This window comes from Trichosurus vulpecula, chromosome 3, assembly GCF_011100635.1.
Source record: "Trichosurus vulpecula isolate mTriVul1 chromosome 3, mTriVul1.pri, whole genome shotgun sequence".
NCBI classification, from domain to species: Eukaryota; Metazoa; Chordata; class Mammalia; order Diprotodontia; family Phalangeridae; genus Trichosurus; species Trichosurus vulpecula.
In genome coordinates this window covers 416868475-416887537 of record NC_050575.1, presented here as the reverse complement: position 1 = coordinate 416887537, position 19063 = coordinate 416868475, and the positions used below count along the sequence as shown (strand labels likewise).

At 51.0% G+C, this 19063-nt stretch overlaps 1 protein-coding gene across 1 annotated transcript in view; it reads right to left on the bottom strand.

Annotated features, from left to right (window-relative positions):
- The window catches only part of NBAS (NBAS subunit of NRZ tethering complex), a 271212-nt gene that overhangs the window by 237872 nt on the left and 14277 nt on the right, over positions 1-19063 (bottom strand). Inside the window, exons 6-9 of the mRNA XM_036750476.1 lie at positions 18686-18729; positions 14399-14532; positions 12543-12676; positions 12342-12440 (exon numbers count right to left, since the gene is read on the bottom strand). Of these exons, the coding sequence (XP_036606371.1) occupies positions 12342-12440; positions 12543-12676; positions 14399-14532; positions 18686-18729 (411 nt within the window). The remainder of the gene's footprint in view (positions 1-12341; positions 12441-12542; positions 12677-14398; positions 14533-18685; positions 18730-19063) is intronic.

Sequence of the window (19063 nt, the reverse complement as noted above, 5' to 3'; positions counted from 1 at the left end):
TACGCAATGTTGAAAATGATGGAAAATACATGAAGATACACGTCCCCTGAGGCAAAGAAAAGAGCAGGATCAGGACGCCTGTCTGCAGCATGATGATATAAAGGAAATAGGCCCTCAGCCCTGTGAGCGGCACAGCTGCCCCCGGGGACTCCCACCTTCGGGCAGGGGGGGTGGGGGGGGGAGATAGAATGAGGGAGGGATCCCCTGAAGGGACCTTCTCTTAGAAGGAGAGCTGGTGGCCTAGTGGATAGTGACAAATATGCAAAGAAAAAAAGTCAATAAAAAATTTTAAATTCACACAAAAGAAAGATACAGAAAGGGAACCAACAGGGCACTTTTGTTATTTCCTTATTAGGTTTCTTACATGCAAATATATATTTCTTTAAAAAAAAAAAACCACTAAAAAAAAAAACCCAAACACTAACAGACATCTACAGTTCCCCATACAATCTCCCCTTTCTTGTTCAATTAAGCTCCCAATGTTAAAAGAACGTTTTTTTTTTCTTTTTTTTAAGACGTAGTGGCCTTGGTCTGCTAGAGAGCACAGCTAGAGGTAATGGAGGGAAGGAGACAGACTTGGACCCATTATGAGAAGCAAAAGCTTCCTAAGCATGAAAGCAGGCTGAAGGGGACCGGACCGGTCACAATGCAGGGAGCTTCCTGGAGCGCTCTGGGATGCCTGCTTTGGGCATGGAGAGGACCAGCAGTCCTGAACACAGGGACTTGATGCCTCCATGTACATATTACAGCCTGACATCTCTGATGCACGGCATCCTGAGAAGCCTGATTTTTCATCCAGAATCAACGACTTTAACAAGGCAGAAGCTTCCCAAGCAGCCTCGGCCAAGTCGGAGTGGAGCGGCCAGCCTGCACCACCGTGCTTTATTACACATCCAACGAGGAGGGTTATCTGATTGTTCAATAACAAGGAGAGTGAAAGGCACAACAGAGGAGAGGACTGCTTTCACACCAGCACAATGACAGCGCTTTATTACCAAGGGCATAACTGACTTAGAAAGATGACCCTGAACCATCGAGAGAAAGGCCGAATTGGACTTGTCTTTTCAAGAGATCTGGACGCAGGCTCATCTGTTCTGGGCAGATTTCTCAGCAGCCGGTGAGAGAGAAGTAAGTCCTGGATCAGAAGGGAGGCAGCTGCCATGATCCCCACATGATCCCCACCTTCCAGAGCTCCCAAATGGACGTGGCTTTGGTCAATCTAAATACTTGGGCTTTAGGATGATTTTCCAAGAAGCAGTGGCCATGTGAGAGTCCAGGGAAGACCCAGAATCCAGGGGGGTCAAATTCCTCTGATTAATTAGAACCAAATGGGCAAATCGGCCTATATTTCAGAATTTCATCCTGATTCTTTTCCAAGAGCAAAACATGTCATTGCAATACATAAGGGCTGAAAGTACCAAGATCTAATTGTCATGGAAAGAGCTGACTGAGAAGGTAGTCTCAAACAAAAAAAAGGACAGAGCCATCCCCTGATAATTAAAACAACATCCCCACATGAAACTGCACCATGCACATTAATCTGAACAATGACACCCCTTCTTCCCAGGGCCCACAGTTATTATTGAATACGATCTAATCAGCATCTCCTGGAGCCCAGCAGGAGTGGGGCTTTCTTTCCCTCAAAAAGGCAGGAGCCGGTTCTCCTGGGTTTGCCCAGTGAGCATCAAAGCCTCTGTAGCGCTGCAAGGAATCAACAGAGGCCCAAGTTTCTTACCTCCCAGCACAATAATAAAAGACATTGGCTTCCTAAAAGTTCTGATCACTCTCGTGGCCAGGCTCCTTTTTAACCAACTAACTGTTGACAGAAGGCACCACCTGGTGGTAAAACATGGTGAAAACTTGGGAAGCAGGGATCCCCACCCTGGCACAGATGCAGAATTCATGCCTCAGCATGACCTTCGCTGCCCACTGCGGCCCTCTGCACCAGGAGGGCAGAAGCGGGGTGGGGCCTGCAGCAGGAAGCCCCTTCGGGACCTGCTGGGGACTGTGAGTGACCCCCGGCAGGCTCCTGATGCTTCCAGGGAACCTCCCACCCACCACCCATGGACATGTCTGCCCTCACGCAGCATTGCCATGGATGGGGTCAATCAATTTCATTCAATAAGCATTCATTAAATTTTGACTGTGTGTCAGGCAGTGCATGGGGGGCGAGGAGGAAGGCTGTGAAAACCAAGATCGACCATCCCCTGCCCCCAAGCAGTTTACAGCACTGAACAAATGCACCCTATTTACCCAGAGAAGTCAAAACAAAATAACAGAGATCACATCACATAATTTCCTGAAGGAGAGGGCACTGCTGACTTGGTGCTCCCTCACACATCCAAGAGGCCGAGGGAGCCAAGGTGGCACAGGAGGTGGGATGGGCCCTCGTTCCTTTCCAAGGATCACTCTGGGCGCCCCCTCCTCCGGGGAGCCTGCTCGTCCTCTACAAGCTTTCTTGCTCCAAGGGATACCATTCACGTTTTCCCCTAAAGACTCTGACTGCTCCCGGACATAGAGAGCCAGAAAACAAAAGAGAAGGGGCCTGCATCCTCACTGGACCCACATGATGACCAAGGCCGCGTGGTTCAGGAAGAATCTGTCCTTAAACAAATTCGTGGTGGCTCAGTGCCCATGAGCCCAAGGTCAAGCCCCTGGGGCTCATCAGCTCTGCCCCCAATGCAGAAAAGTCCCTCAGCTCCAGGCAAAGGATAGCCTGGCTACACACGTCCCAACCCTATGCTGGGAAACTAAAAGGACAGACTGTGAGAAGGCACCGTGGGGGCAGCACCGTCGGAGGGGGCAAGCGGACTACCTTTGGATGCAAAGGACCCGGGATCACCTACCACCCTCTCTGGGTCTCAGTTTCCTCATCTGTAAAATGCCCTTCAAGGTCTCTGACCGCTCCAAATCCACAATCCTGGAACCAGACTATGAAATTCTGCACCTAAACCCTACTGGCCTTATAATTAGAGGACCCAAGTTCAAGTCTTGGTCACATAATCTCAGGATAACCAGGACATGATGCCACCTGCCTGACAAGGCTGCTGTGAGACCTCCATGTGGCCAGGCCCACCTTGCCATGATCATCAGCCAGTCATCCCTCATGTACCTTCTGTCCCCAGTCTGTCCACTCCCCGCGAGGACAAGGCCTCTTCACTCTCTGGACCAAGAAAGCCACTACATGTGGGCCACTGGCTGTGTGCAGGGCGCTGGAGTACGGAGGACATCTCCAGCCTCTGGAAACCCTTGCTGTAAGAAGGAGGGCACTGAGGCTCAGAGAAGAAGGAAAATGAACACCAGGACACCCAGGTGGAAGCAGCCAAGGCCCTTCCTAAGATGTCACAATGACAACAGCCCCTGCCACTATGGGTCTGGGTCCTGTCCATGGTGTTGAGTGACAGCAGGTGGGACCCTCCCTCCAACTGCTCCTGCTCTAAGCTCTGTTTCTCTTTGCCACAGACACTTTGGGCTCCAGCCCCCTTTAACTGAAGCTTGATTTGTGGGGAGAAAACCAACCCCCGCCCACTGGAATGCCGACATCCGTGAAGATGATGCCCAAGGAGGCAGGGAACAAACAAGCTTTGGGGTAAACCCACCGTTGGGGCCAGGAGAGACATTCAAGGTGCTTTGCGTGCCATCCCCCACCAGGGAGGAACCTTTGCATTAACAATTCCCACAGTGGGAGGAGGTAGGTACTCCGGCTAACGTCAGACTTCTAACACGTTGTTTAGTTGGGCAGAACTTTTTTTCTTCTCGCTTTCTTCAAACTTCATTATAAAGGATGGTTCACTGGGAGAGGGTTAGGGTAAGAATGTAATGGGAAATCCAATAATGTAAAAACAAAAGATATTTATCTAATTTTTTTAAACCCACTACACAAGGACAACAGAAAAGTAATCAACCATTATGGAGGAAGTAGACTATGGACACAGTCTACGCAGACCCCTCTCCTTGGCCTGAAATGCCCTCTCTCACCCTACACCTTACTGTGGGCTTTCTACACACCTTACGACGTCCACCTTGGCCACCCTCCCCCGGGAGCCTGCTGATCCTGCCCTGGACTGACCGACCGCCTTCCCCCGCAGATCTCCTGCAACAAACACTTCATTCACACCTCAAACCTGTGCCCGCCTCTCCTGCTGGACGACAAACTGAGATCAGGGCTTAGCTCAACTCTGTATCTCTTCCAGCCCCAGCATCATGCTCTGCACACAAGCCATGAAGAAATATTTGCCAAGTTGAATTACAGATCTAACCAGTCCCTGGTGGTTATGAAAGTTGTTATGAAAGAGAGAAAATGGGATGAACTGAGATACCTGTGAAGAAGTCAAATGCCAAAGAGGCTTCTTCCTTACCAAGCATCCTGAAAGGATGACAAATGACAGAGGGAGGAATGAAGGAAACAAGTGCTGATTAAAGTCCTACTACGTGGCAGGCACTGTGCTGAGCACTTTACAAACAGCATCTCATCTGATCTTCACAACACTGAGTGCTATTAATATCCCTATTTTACAGTTGAGTAAACTGAGGCAGAGAGCCGTTCATTGACTTGCCCAGGGTCACAGAGCTAGTAAGTGTCTATGGCAGGATTTGAACCCAAGTCTTGCTGCCTGTATCCACTGTGGTGCGCCCCCCTCCCCCCGCCCCAGCCGGCTGCCCTATCCTGGGAGTTGGAGGACCTGGGTCCAAATCTGGACTCTGCCTACTGTTACTACCAGAATGGCCTTGAACCAAGTGGCAGGCTCCATTTCCTCATCTGTAAAATGAAAGGAATGCAGGAGATGATTTCTCTGCCTGCTCGCCCCCACCCCTAGATCGATGCTCCTGCGATCTAAGACAAGAAAACACTGCCAGGTCGCTGTGCCCCCCAGACTTGCCCACTGCCACGAGACTGCCCCCAACAAAAGCTTTCAGTCCACTCTTCCCTTCAGCATCCCAACCTTAATTAACTCAGTCAGATAATGAGTGTTTTCCATTAGCAGATTTCAGACCACTTTAGGCACAAATTGAGCACGTGCCTCCGCACCCTGCTGCTGTAATTATTCCATGGATTTCACACTTGGATGAGCTGTGCCCGACAAGGGTCGAGGATCTTGTCCTGGACACACAGAACATTGTCTAGATGAAGAAAACCATCGACCTCTGGCTCTTGGCCTGTAGACCATTTTCACAACAAAACTGTTCCAAAAAAGACAGAAATTCCATTACAAGAGGGACCTCCCTCCTTGGACAGCCCTTCCCACTCTTTCAAACCCTAAAGCAGGGCTTACTTCTCCATCAATGCTGGCCATCAGGCCGCCCAGGCCACAGGAAAAGGACAAGCAGCCACGCAGCCTCGCCAACCCCGAAGGAGACCAACAAAAGGGGAAGATTCAGTCATCAGCAGGCTTCCTCCCTTCAAACTCTAGCACGCTGCTTCCAAGGTGTGGCCCCTGCCTCCAGCAGCTGGAGACTTCTGAGACAGGAGTATCTCTTAGTGACTAAATTGGGGATCAAAGGTTCTCCTTCCTGCAGAAGCCCCGAAAAGCCAAAAACAGTGAGACTATAATCCAAAATCTTTTTAATCTTTTGGTTTTTATCTCTGAGAGACAAAACAAGCAAGGGGGCTCATCCATTCTGGGCACAAGGACCCAGAAAGGAGATCCCCTGTAATGCAGGGAGAGTGTGAGCACTGTCCTAGCATTCTCTGCTTGTTAAAGGAATCTGGCTTCCAAAGAGCCATGGAGTTATGGCAGCCTTGGCCAGCCGTCAGACAGAGGACCGTGTATTTAGCAGGCTTAGCTGGTACATTTACTAGCTCTGCGGCCAGAAGCAGGCCTGCTCCCCGCCCAAGACATGGGCATAGTGAACCCTGCTTTACAGGGCTCATATGAAGCCCCAGCATGGCAATCGATGTGAAAGGCTTTGCAAAATTTAAAGCATCTAGAAATCTTTATTATTATCCTTCTTAGAGGTGGATTCCTCTCTGGAAGACTTATAGAAAGCCATGGCCAAGAAGCATGCAAGATGGAAAAACACTGAGGGGCCCAGATCTGCCTCAGAGGAGGAGCGGCCACAGCAACAAATGGCTCTGGAACCACTGATATGCGAGCAATTTTAAAAATCCCAGCGCATGTCCCAGCTCTGCCAATAATAAGCTATTACTTGACTAAGAACAACCCATTGTCTTCCTCTGTTTCTTCATCAATCTATCAGATGAAGGGGTTTGCAAAATTTATGGGATATCATGACTCTAAAGCATAGAGCACTCTAAAGTAGCACTGTATAGTCCCCAACCAAGAGAAGTCCTGAGGAGTTTGAAAAGAAAACAATAAAGATACCACTGAAGTCTCCTGGAGGGGCCACATGGGGTCAGGGAGGAGGCACATCCAGCATCCTCCAGGAGAACCAGCATTTAAACTTGGGGTACTTAACAGAACTCTATTTCCCATTTCTCTTCTCTAACTTTTGCTCCAGAAAGGAGAACACAGGGATGCACTCAAGATCACAAAGAGACCATGAGCTTCACAACTGGAAGGGCCTTTTGAGATCAACCAGCTCCACCGCTCACTTCACAGATAAGGGAATGGAGGCCCAGAGCACAGGTTCCTTGACCATGATCCCCAAACACTGGTCCAAAAACAGCTCCCCCATAGGCCATCTTCAAAGGACAACATTATAAAGAAACCCCAATGCAGGACCTGCTTCCCATTACAGTTAATTCTGCTGCTTCTCCTGAGACACAAACGGGAAGCCACACTCCCTCAACACATTTTGTTCTTACTTTAAATAATGGACGTTTTAAACTCTTAGTTCCAATCCCTCGGGTTAATCAAGGCAGAATGACTCCATCTAGGTCAATTTGAAAACGTCCAACCTCACATGCTTCAACAGGCCTCAGCTGTACGGGAGAAAGTCTTTTTTGACACATCAAAATACTGCATTTTCATCAACACCCAAGAGATTTTGTTTCTCTGCCTTTCCTGAATTACATATTTTTCATCTTTCCCATTTGATTATCAAAAACTCTAAAATTCCTTTTGGAGAATTAAACAATACACCCTAATACAGTGAAAAAAAGCAATGGTTTTAGAAACAGGGGCCTGGGGTCCAAACACTAATTCTGCCAAACCCTCCCTAACTCTCTCTAACCCTATGTGATCCGAGGGAATTCTTCCCCTCACCAGACTTTAGTTTTCTCATCTATAAAATGGGAAGGCTGGAAGTTCCCTGCCAGCCCAGCCCTACACCCAGGATCCGAGGATAGAAGACTCAATAGCCTACATCCCAACGGAGAGAGCTCAACCCCACTGCCCAGGGGAAGCAAAAACGCAAGAAAACAGTAACAAGAGGCATCAACACAATAAGCGGCTACAGCAGAAACTCCAGCCTGGCCCAAACAAGCTCTTAAAAAGTTCATCTCAATAAATCTTTTCTCAGGGATTTAGGAAAAGCCATTACATCCAAAAGAGTACATTTATAATTGAGAAGATTTTTTTTCAGGACAAATGAAACTCAGTGACAGATGAAATGAAGCTACTGCCTCAAGTTAAACAACAATTAAAAAAATCTTCTCTCAGAGAGGGAAAAATAAATCATGAGTAAAACATAATTTAAAATGTAAAGGTCTTCCAGTCAGCCTGAGATGACTGCAACACATCCTAGATGGAGGGACCCAATTACTACTCCAAAAGATTACTGAGGTGAAGGAACACTTTCAAATTGTCATTTTTTGGTAAGGTCAAAAGAAAGGGTAAGAAATCACATTTTTCTCCCACCTGACAGGAAGCTGGAAGCTACCACAGTCAAAGTCTTCTTGAACCAGGCATGTTTAGCTGCCTACGGAAGGCTCACACTCAAGACCATCCAGTTAAGTATCAGCCTAGCCCAAAGAATGCACGGGAGAATTCTTACCTTCTACGTAGCAGGCCCAAAAGCAACTGCCTCGAGAAATCCCGAAACGGGAGTCTCCAAAGACCCCAGGGCCCTTTAGAATGGCATCCAAAGAACACCAGACAAAAAGGTTGCTCTCCTTGAGCACAATACTGTGACTACTGTTCAGAAGATGGCTCTGAGCTCTAAGGAGGAAGGATGCTGTCAAATGTCAAAAAATGAAAAACTGAAAAGCAAAAAGAAATCTCCATTCAGGGCCAGCTCTATTACTGATGTGCCACCTCTCCAGGCACACCGTCACACACTAATCTCTCCAATGCCAATAATTCCTCCATAACCAATGGCAGCAATCACCTTCCATGGCTAGAGTCGATGACAATACCATGACTGTTAGCCTACAAGTCCAGCTACAAGCATTAAGAGTCTTCCTGGAAGCGCTCTGCCTTGAAACAATAAACTCTGTCTAGTTGAGAACCTATGAAAAATTTACTGGTACAGTTTTATATCTAGCTGTTCCTTTAGTGACTAATACAGGAAACACTAAAAATATCCATTCCCCTCTATATGAGAGAGAAGGTAAGTGACAGCCACCACCTGAACGTGATTTATGGAATCATCCTGGAACCGCTCACAACAGCCAAAAATGATTCTCGAGTTTCGATAATCCAATAATAATAACAGCTTTCATTTATAAAGTACTTTAAGACTGTAGAGCACTTTATGTGTCAGTCAGTCAATAAGCATCTATTAAGCACCTACTACATGCCAGACACTGTACTAAGTGCTGGGGATACAAAAAGAGGCAAAAGATGATCCCTGCCCTGGAGGAGCTCACAATCTAATGTGGGAGACAACCAAACAACTAAGTACAAACAGGATATACACAGGATATGTAGGAAATAACTAAAAGAAAAAGGCACTGGAATGCAGAGGGGTTGGAGAAGGCTCCCTACAGAAGGCAGGATTTTAGTTAGGACTTGAAGGAAACCAGGGAAGTCAACAGGAAGAAATGAAGGAGAAGAACATTCCAGGAATGGGAGACAGTCAGTGAAAATGCCTGGAGTCAGGAGTTGGGAGTTGGAGCATCTTGTTTGAGGAACAGAAAAGGCCAATGTCACTGGATTGCAGAGGACACAGTACAAAGTAAGAAATAAGAAAACTGTAAAGGTTTTTTTTGGGGGGGGGGGGCTTTGAATGCCAAACAGAGCATTTGATATTTGATATTGTAGCTGTTGGGGAGCCACAGAAGTTTAATGAGTAGGGGATGACATGGTCAGATTGCACGTTAGGAAAATCGCTTCGGGGGCTAGATGGGGGATGGACTGGAGAGACCTGAAGTAGGCAGACAGGCCAGCAGGTACTGCCACAGTCCAAGCATGAGGTGATGAAGGCCTGTACCAGGGTGGGGGCCACATCAGAGAAGAGAAGGAAGTGCATCCAAGAGATGCTGCAGAGGTGAAATACACAAGACATGTTGAACTTGTCCAGAGATGCTGCAGAGGTGAAATCGACAAGAGACGGTAAAATTGACCAGAGATGCCAAGATGAAATGGACCAGAGATGAGCAGAGATGCTGCAGAGGTGAAATCAAAAGGCCTTGACCCCAGCTTGGACAAGGGGGGTGTGGGGGGGAGAAGGGGGCAGTGAGAGAGAGTTTCAAGCCTGAGAGAGGGTGGTGTTGGCCTCGAGGGTCATAGGGAAGGAAGGAGGGGAGGCCATGTTTAAGGGAAAAGATGATGAACTCTGTGCTTAAGATGTTTACTGGATGCCCAGGTCAACAGAAGACAGACCATAAGGGGTTAATAAGAGAGCGAGAGGAGGGAGAGGGGGGCCTCCATTGGAGAAGAGCTTTTGAGGAGTTTATCTACAGAGGGCGAGAGAGAGAGAGGACAAGAATTAGCAGGGATGAAAGGGTCTGGGGAGGATTTTTTGAGGATGGGGTAGCCATGGGCATGTCTGTGGGCAGGAGGAAAGGAGCCAGTGGAGAGGGAGAGATTAAGTGAGGGGTGGGGGGATGATGGTAGGGATGTCTGTTAGGAGATGGGATGGAAGGGGATCTCCTTGAGCAGGTAGAGGGGTCTTCTTTGGTCAGGTGTGAGGTCATTTCTTTATGAGAGACAGGGGTGAAGGGGGAAAGAGGGGAAGAAGACACCTGAGTGATGGGAGAAGAGGGAGCCCAGGGCGAATTGCTTCAGTTTTCTCTCTGTGAAATATGAGTCAGGATGTGAGCTGGGAGAGGGGGAGCCACAGAAGGCTTAAGGAGGGGTGAGAAGGCATGGAAGAGCTGCCGTGGAGGACAGGAAGGTAAGGTGATGGGGGAGGTATAGTAGGACTGCCAGGCAGCAGTGAGGACCCAGGGGAAGCTGTGTAATATCGACCTGCAGTGCACCCAGTCAGAGCAGTTGTGTGTTGTATCCACCTTCACTCAGCAGCATGTGTAGAAGTGAAGGTGACGAATGATGGGCGAGACACTTACCTGGCCTTGCCCTCACCCTTCTTCTCTGTAAACTAGACTCCCTGGCCTCCGAGATCCCCTGCAGCTATGGATTTGTGACCCAGAAACAGAACCTGGGGCTCTGGACAGTGTCCATGTCTAGGGTCTCTAAGGTGTGCAGGGCGATTCCCCTAACCTAGTAATTGTGAGGTGGGCCTATTATCATCCCTAATGTGCAGGTGAGGAAACTGAGGTTTGGAGGGGTGAAGGATGCCCAAGGCTACCCGGCTCCCAAGCCCTGGTTACAAACTTTCTGTCTCACAAAGGGAACCAATGAGAGACAATCTCAGAATCACCATTGTCTGCTAAGACTGTACCCAATGTAATGATCACAACGGAAACAAGCTGAAGAACAGAATGCCGAGAACTAAAAGAGCTCAGGAAATAGTCTCCTAATAAATTCATGGCATCCAAGAGCAAAGCCAAGGAGGCACCAGCTCCCCCACCAGGAAAAGCAAACCAACATCCGACGACTCCAGGCCGGCTCTGCCTGGGCCCCCTTGGTCCCCATCACTCCAGACAACTGAGCTTTGCATATCAAAGCAAGACAAGCCTATTCACTCTCTAGTTGCAAAATTCAAATCTGAGAATTAATGGGAAGTCATGCATGAAAAATACAAGATGTGAAATGTTAAGACTGACATTCAAAAGGCCGCCCTCTTTGTAAGAACCCGGCCATCCTCTGAAAAGGAGCCCAGCGTGGTTTTCCCATCCTAAGATAACGTAGTTGTTTTATAATCAAAAAAAATACATTTTGATTTAAGGAAAAGCCTGTTAACCATTTTTCTGGGGTACACAATAACATTACTCAAATTTATGAAAAGAAAAAGACTTCCAACTCAGCAAAGGTCTCACATTTTCTTCCCCAAATAAAACCAACACCTCCCAGCACTTGAACTGGGCTTTTTCTGTCCTATTTTCCACCGACACCAGTGGGTACCTTCTAATTCCCCTCCTTCTGCCAACTCAAAACCATAAGCTCCCAGACACAGGACCTGAGAGGAGTGAGGGATGCATGGAAAGCAGCAGGCCTCAGGAGCTAAGGCCAGACTGAGGCCCAGGGGTCTGCCTGCTCCTCCTCCACTCCTCAAAGATACCAGCACCACACAGGCCAGGTGGGCCCTCCCCAGCTTGCAGAAGTACAGGAACCGAGATAGATTGGAGCAGCTGTGCTCAGTGCCAGATGCCTCCTCACCAGAACACAACAGGGGGTGCCACTTCGGGGCATCCAGAGCCTTCACACAGGGCAGGAGGTCCAGAGACTGAATTGTGGATGGAGCAGCCACAGCGCTCCCAGTCAGGGCCAGCGGGGGGAGCTCTGCCGCATCCAGTCCTTACCCACCAAGCATCTTCTATGACCTTCCGGGCATGGACTCATCCCACCTCTGCTGGCAGACTCAGACCGCCCCCCCACTTTCAGATATCTTTCCTTGTCAGGAAATTAAATCGGCAATAATTCCCCCCCATGCCCCCAGATCTGTAAAAAACCTGAAAGTTTTATTCCTAAAAGTCATTTTCAACCTTTTTTAATTTAGAAAAAAATAATCAGCTAAAATGAAAACAGTATCTGCTTCCCACCCAACGATGGCTCCCGGAGGGGGAGGCCTGGAGGGGGCCGGGGGGGGGGGGGGGGTGCGGGGTGCACTCTAGCAGAAGAACGTTTACAGGAAGCAAGTTTACAGGAAGCTGCTGAGCAAGCCAAACGATGCCAGAAGAAGAAGGATGCCCACCCTGGACACCTCCCTGGAGCTCCCAGCCTGGCTCAGGGCAAGTCCCAGAGCAAGAGAGGCTGCTGCCACCCTGCCATACAATTCCAAAGGCACAGAATCCCGGAGGAGGGGGATCTTTCCTGAAGAAGCTTCGAGGGAGCCCTCTCTCCTCTGCAATCCCATCAGCCACCAGCACTTTGGGTGGCTCGGGCACTCTGCTGGCACTCAGGGGTGCTGCATGGCATAGGTGCCCACATACTTACCTATGGCCCGGATGGTAAATTGCGGTGTTGACTCCATGGGGATAGTGGCTGCTGAAGCTGAAACTGTGGCTCTCCTGATAGCTCTGATTGGTGCCAACACTAAATCAGGAAAGAAAAGAAAGGCCATCCAAAGTTACATGAGGCCAGAGAAGTCCAAACGTCTCTCAGAGGCACAGGGTGAGACCAGAAATCTGCCTTTACCTCACGAGGTAACTTCTCAGCTCTCCCCGGTAATTAATGACCAGGAGTTCCGCAGACCACTGGGCACTTGCCTTGTATTCTAGAAATATCAACCCTGCAATGGCATAGCTGAGATCTCTGGGAAAACTGGATGCCTACAAAAGAGAAGAGTCCAATAATTTAGTTAATGAAAGGGAGAACGATGATGCAGGGCAGCTCAGAGCTCCCCTCCAGGACCATGCTGCCTCCTGCTGATGGCCCAGGACCACAGACAACCAGAACTGCGCCAGCCCACCACACAGTACCCCCAGACAGACCTGGAGAACAGAAGGTGTCACAGAGCAGCAGGGGCCTGAGAACGAAGCAGGAGGCAGCATGGGCCAGGCCAGGCAGTGCGCCACCTCCATCTTGCCCATCATCTCCCCTGAGATCCTGAGGTGCACAGCCCAAGACCCTGAACCCAAAAGCTGGGGAAGAGCCATGCTGTTCTGGCCCAGGGCCTTCAGAGCCAGTCAGAACCCACAACAATCACAATTATCGCAACGGCTAACATGTATAGACACTGTGCTAAGTACTGGTGACAGAAAGAAAGGCAAGACAGTCCCTGCCCTCCAGGTGCTTATGACCCACACCAAGAAGCCACCCCTGGGGAGATGCCCCTGACAACAGTCCCTTCTTGCAGGTAAGAAGGATCTTAGAACCAAAGTCCTTGGCATGGTTGGCCAGTGGTGGAACTGGCATTAAAGAAGAGGCCTGACCACCTGCTTTGCCCCTCCCCCTAAAGCCCAGAGGACCTTTCCAGCCGATGTGCAGCTGAAACCTTCCCAAGGCATTCCGAATTCCCTGAGGGCAGGGCCTGTCCAACCTTCCTGTGGGTCTCTCCAGGGCTTAGCACTGAGCTCTGCCCACAGCCAGCACTTCATAAACGCCTTACTGCCTTACTCATATTTGTTCATTCATTCACGTAGGCTTCCAAGGCCGAGGGGAAATCTCGCCCAACCTGGACTACCATCACAAGTGATTCTGACATGCAAGTCCTTATTCACAAAAGTGACCCCAGCCCAGAAGAATGCTCTGGAAATAGCAGCGACTGGGGAGTCAGGGGACACAGGTTCTAATCCTGCTCTGACCCTGCCCAAATTCTATGACTGGTATGACCAACCTCCCTTTGTGTTCTCACCTGCCTCATCCACAGGGTCCTAGATGGCCTTCATGGCCCCTTCCCGCTCCAGAGCAGGACCTCACAGCCTTATAGAGGTGGGCACCTGTCCCAACAGTAAGCTAAGCCAAGCCACTTTCAGGAGCTCATACCTGGTGCTCCAAGCCAGGCCTGTGGCTGTACACTAATCAACACCTGTGAGGGGTCACCCACCCACCTTTTAAACACACATCTTACTGTCCATGCGCCCAAGGCCAAAAGGACAAGGTCCAGGCTCTGAATCCTGGCAGTGCCCTGGCCTTCTCACCCTGCCACCTCCTTTCCAAACTAGAGAATGCCCTTCTCTCCCCACTCAGTCCTCTGCACTCTCCCCCTCCTCAGAACTGCCGCCAGCACCACTTATGTGGCGTTTCCTGTATACCACCTTGGATTCTGAGTAGATTCTGCCATAAGCCCTCAGAGTGAACCCAACTCCCTTGTTTTGCTGAGAGGGAGCGGGAGCTGAGGAAGGAAGTGACCAGCCCAAGGCCCACGGATGGTAAAAGGCTGAGCACACTCAAGCCCTGGCCCTATAATGCCCAAGGCAGGCTAGGCTCCGCTCCACTGCGCCATGTTGGCTACACCATCAGCTCAAGGAGGACAGGAGCCACAGCCCCTCCTTGCTCCATTCTCCACAGGCCACGCCCGCCTGACCCCTGAAGAAGGCTCAGCACCATACCGGGGGGATGAAGAAGAGCTCACTGCCCATGAGGTCAAACACCCTCACAGTTCCCGTGCTCTCGGCGTAAGCCAGCAGGGTACAGTCATAACTCCAGGCCACCCGTCTCCACTGAGGGCTGGGATCCTTGGGAACTACAGAAAAATAAAAGCATTCTTATTAACAAACACAGAGAAGGCTGGCCTCATCAGAGCTGGTGAAGGAGCCCTATCCCACTCCCCAGCCCCATTAGCTTCCTGAGACCCACGCCAGCATTCTGATGGTCGTCACCCCCCACACCCCAGGCCAAGCAGCCAGCTCATGAGAGGGAGGGGATTCAGCAGCAGTCAAGGCATCCCCCTGGTTCTGAGCCCAGGCCCACCACTGCTGTGCCTCAGACGTCTGGCAAGAATAAGCCTCAAACTATCATTAAGAGGCCAAGGACACATGAAGCAAATCTCAGGTGATTCTGCCCCAATAGCCGGGGTGACCCTGAAGATGCCTCCCAGACCTGTCCTATAAGACTACCAGAAGGAGGCTGGGTCCTGCCACGGGGCGCTGAGAAGGAAGACAGGGAAGAAGGACCCTCCCCACACGGAAAAGTGGGGGGCCGCACTTCAGGCCCTCCCGCAGCTCCGAGGAGCACCCTGGTCCTGAAGTCTGCTCCTTTAAGCACACGCACCAAAGCCTGGCTGCAGTGAGCCAGGACAGAATAAAGAGGAGCTGGGTGTTGCTCACTGGTCACTGGGGAGAGAACACGCAGACAGGCACCAAAGGCTGGCTGCAGTGAACCAGGACACAATAAAGAGGAGCTGGGCGTTGCTCACTGGTCACTGGGGAGAGAACACACAGATGGGCACCAAAGGCTGGCTGCAGTGAACCAGGACACAATAAAGAGGAGCTGGGCACTGCTCACTGGTCACTGGGGAGAGAGCACGCAGAGCATCTAGCCAGATCCACATGCTTGGCAGAGGAAAAAGGGGGGTCCAGGACCTGAGCCCATCAGTGCCCCAAAGGGGCACAATGCGGGGGGAGGGGGGAGGACTGGAAATAATTTAGAAAATGGCTTCAATTTCATTCTCTGTTGTTTTAAGCCAACACACTGGGACAGAGGGAACTGGTCCCCCGTGTGTGCACATGGGCAGAGTCCGCCACCTTCCTCTGTACAGCCCCAGCCCTCCGCACATCACAGGCATTTAATAAATGTTGGCTCAGTGAACAAGCCCCAAGTGTAGAAGGTTCCGGGATCATCGAGGCCACCTCTCTCACTTTACTGAGAACTGAGCCCAGAAAAAGGAAGTAGTTAGCTTGTGGTCCCCCAGGCAACGAAGGCCAAAGTCGCAACTGCATCCCAGGTGGGTTTCTATCACCGTTTTTGGGATGTTTAAAGCTACGTTTGTCCCCTAGAAAATGGTAGCTGCAAGGATGCACAGCCCCCAGAGACGGCCAGTGAAGGGAGCGTCCCAGCTAAGCAATACAGACACACATGCCCCCCACCCCTGCCCCTGACACACAGAGCTGCCTTAACGATGAGGGCCTTTTGCCCTTGTGTGGGGGCTTGGAGGGAGAGCAGCCCCCCCCACCGGCCTTCACTCCCTGGCCCTGCTCCTGACTCTGCAGACCTAGCTGCCAGCCCTGCCCCAGTCACTGGCTGCTCTCCTGGACCCCAGGCCAAGTTTAGCTGCTTACTTTCTTTTGCTTTCACCCTCAAGGCCTGACAGAATGGAAGAGACGGGAAGCCCCATGCGTAGGGAGCCGCTAGCCATCCCCAGGTCGGGGCACAGACCTGGGGGATGGCCACCCACCTATGCAGATAGCACCTCCTCTAATCTCCTTTGGTCACTTTGATCCTGTCCCCCCACCCTGGGGCACACATAGTCACTTAAAGGGAGAGGCCCTTCCTGCCAAAGGAAAGAAATACAATGAGTTGGAAGGAAACAGGCATTTATTAAGCACTGACTGCATGCAGGTTATGCTGCTTCACAAATATGATTTCATTGGAGCAGAAGACACTGACTGGGTCTTCTTGGTCTACATCTCCTGGCCAGGGCAGCACCTAGAGTGAGAGCCCCTTGTTCAGGGTCGGAGGGAAGGGGGCCTCAGCCTTCCTCTGGAATGAACATTGGCATCAAAAGCAGTGCAATGAGAAAAAGCAGCCCACAGCATTGCCCGAGTAGTCTGGGACAGAGGAGGGGTCCCTTAGGGCTACACTGGGGAGGCAGGCACATGTGTGGGAGCACACACCCTAGGACAACCTGAGGCAGAGTCCGCTCGAAGGACAGGCACCCCTGCCAACCCGCTGTCGCAAACACAAGTCACTGCTTTCCTCCTGCCCCCTGGCCTCACTCTGGCTCCCTTCAGGGGACAAACTCCACCTGACATCACCACCTGAATCGCAGCAGCCGGGGTCCTGTGGCCATGCTATACGTCGCGTGGCCCTCGGGGCTGGAAAGAACTTAATGAGCACCTCACCCCATCCCTCCCTTTACAGAGGACACAGCTGAGGCCTGGAGGGAGGATGTGGCCCAACATCCCCCAGGGATTCAAACCCAAGGCCCCTGACCTCCGGCCCAGCCTCCCCTCCACTAGGACAGCAAGAGGCAGGGACAGAGTCTAAATTCAAAGCCTGTCTCTGATACTTCCTAGCTCTATAGTCATGGGCCAGTCACTTAACCCAAGTCCCAGCTTCCTCAGCTGTACAATGGGGCCAACAGCCATAGGGGGGGCCTCCCAGGACTGGATCCAACTCCGAAGGTGCACATGACCTCCCCCACCTCCTTCCCACTGCTGACTGTGACAGCTGGGACAAACCCCACACCAGCACACTGTCCCCTCAGAGCACTGTGGGAGCAGATCGACTGCTAGCTGGGAGTGAAGAATGAATCCTCACCCATACTCTTCAAGCCCCCAAAGAAGGCTGCCTGTCTTAGGATTTAGCAGAGAAGTGAAGGAGAACCCAGTGCTGGCCATCAAAGAGCAAAAGACCCCTGGGAGAACCTCAGGGGCTAGAAACATCCATAGGTCTTGGCCCTGGGGATGGGGGTTATCAGCCAGGCCACATCAGGGCGGGGGAAGCGTTGGGCAGGCAGGACTTGGCGGTTGGCCAACAGCCAGGCTGAATGGGGAGAAACCCTATTATCAGCCGGGGCAGATGGGAGGGGCCCAGCAGCCAGGCCAAATGGGGAGACCCTGGACTAACATGCTAGCTCTTGTTGGTCACTCAGAAGTCTCTAATATCTTCATGGTGTGGAAGGAAAATTAAAGGGACAAGAAGAGGGGACCGTAAGGCTGAGGCCAGGGAGGGAGGGCAGAGGCTCCTCCCCGGTTTCTGGTGACATGTTTTTTCACAAAGCCCCTCCCAGCCCTCATGGACGGTTAGCTCTGCCTAGTCTGAGTACTGAAGGAGGTGAGGCAGAAAGCGTCTCCCTCGACCCTTCCTGGGAGGTTCCATCAGCCCAGTCAAAGTGACAGGGAGGTCGTCATGGGGGTCCTGGATTTCTCTGTAACATCCCTTTTCCACACTGACCTGCAAGACTGAGGAGGGTGGGCCAGAGGCCTTCCCAGGCGGCCCCTCCAGTTTGGGGCTGAGTGAGATGATATGGTGGCCAGAAAAGCAAGTGGTGCCAGAGGGTGAGGACAAGCCTGAAACTTCAGTAATCAGCAGGTGATGGGGAGCCAAAGACTGCAAAGCTCACAACCCCTGCCGCACAGTGGCCGTCTGATCAAACACTTGTTCAGTCAAGTAGCCAGCAAGCATTTGTAAAGCAGCCACCTTGCTGGGCACAGGGCAAGGTGAGGGAGAAACACACTCAAAAGTAAGATGGTCCCTGCCCTGGAAGAGCCTGCACCAACTAGGGAGGGAAAGGGGAGAGGAGGGAAGGGGGGAAAGCATGTGATGGGCATGATGAGGCCGCATCACATAACTGACAAAGACCTGCACCAGAGAGGGGCCTAAGGGACGGGCTCCAATAGGGGTGAGCCACAGGCCAGAGCGGGGGACAGGCCATGAGGCCGGAGCGAGGCTGAACCAAGGATGGGCTACATGCTCCTCAGCTGCTCCCCACACCAGAGTCCCAGTGAGATGGGCAGCTGGCTCATGGAGGATGTGGATAAGAGCTGCATGGGCTGAGATTTCCACCAATGGAGGGACTGGACAAACAGAAGATCACAGATGTGGACGTGTCAAAGGCTTATAAAGTTATAAACAATAGATAACTGACCTGTTCATCCAGTGCCTGAGCTATTTTCTTTCTTAAAGGAAAACATTTACAAGATTAAAATTGCATTTCAAAAATAAACAACTCATACCTTGGCATTTCCCGATGATAGACGTAAAATCATCCTTTGCAGACCTGTAACACAACAAAGAAGCCAGACAATATGTTAACGCAATCACTGCTGCAAATGCCCCACAAATGTACCAACCGCCCCCTCCTCACCCACTCATCTGTCTCTTAGAAAGAGAGGTTTTGGGCCCAAGGAAGGGCATTCGAGTCCTGGGCTCACCTTGCCACTCAAGACAGATTGGTTCACACAAGGAAGACAAGGCCAGGCAGGAGGCCTCACCACCTTAGAAGGGGCAGAAATCCCTGACCTACCTCACTTTGGGGCCACATTCATACAAACAGCCTCTGGATCCCAGGGCAGAGCCCCGAACAGATGCCAAAGCAAGAGAAGGAAAGACGT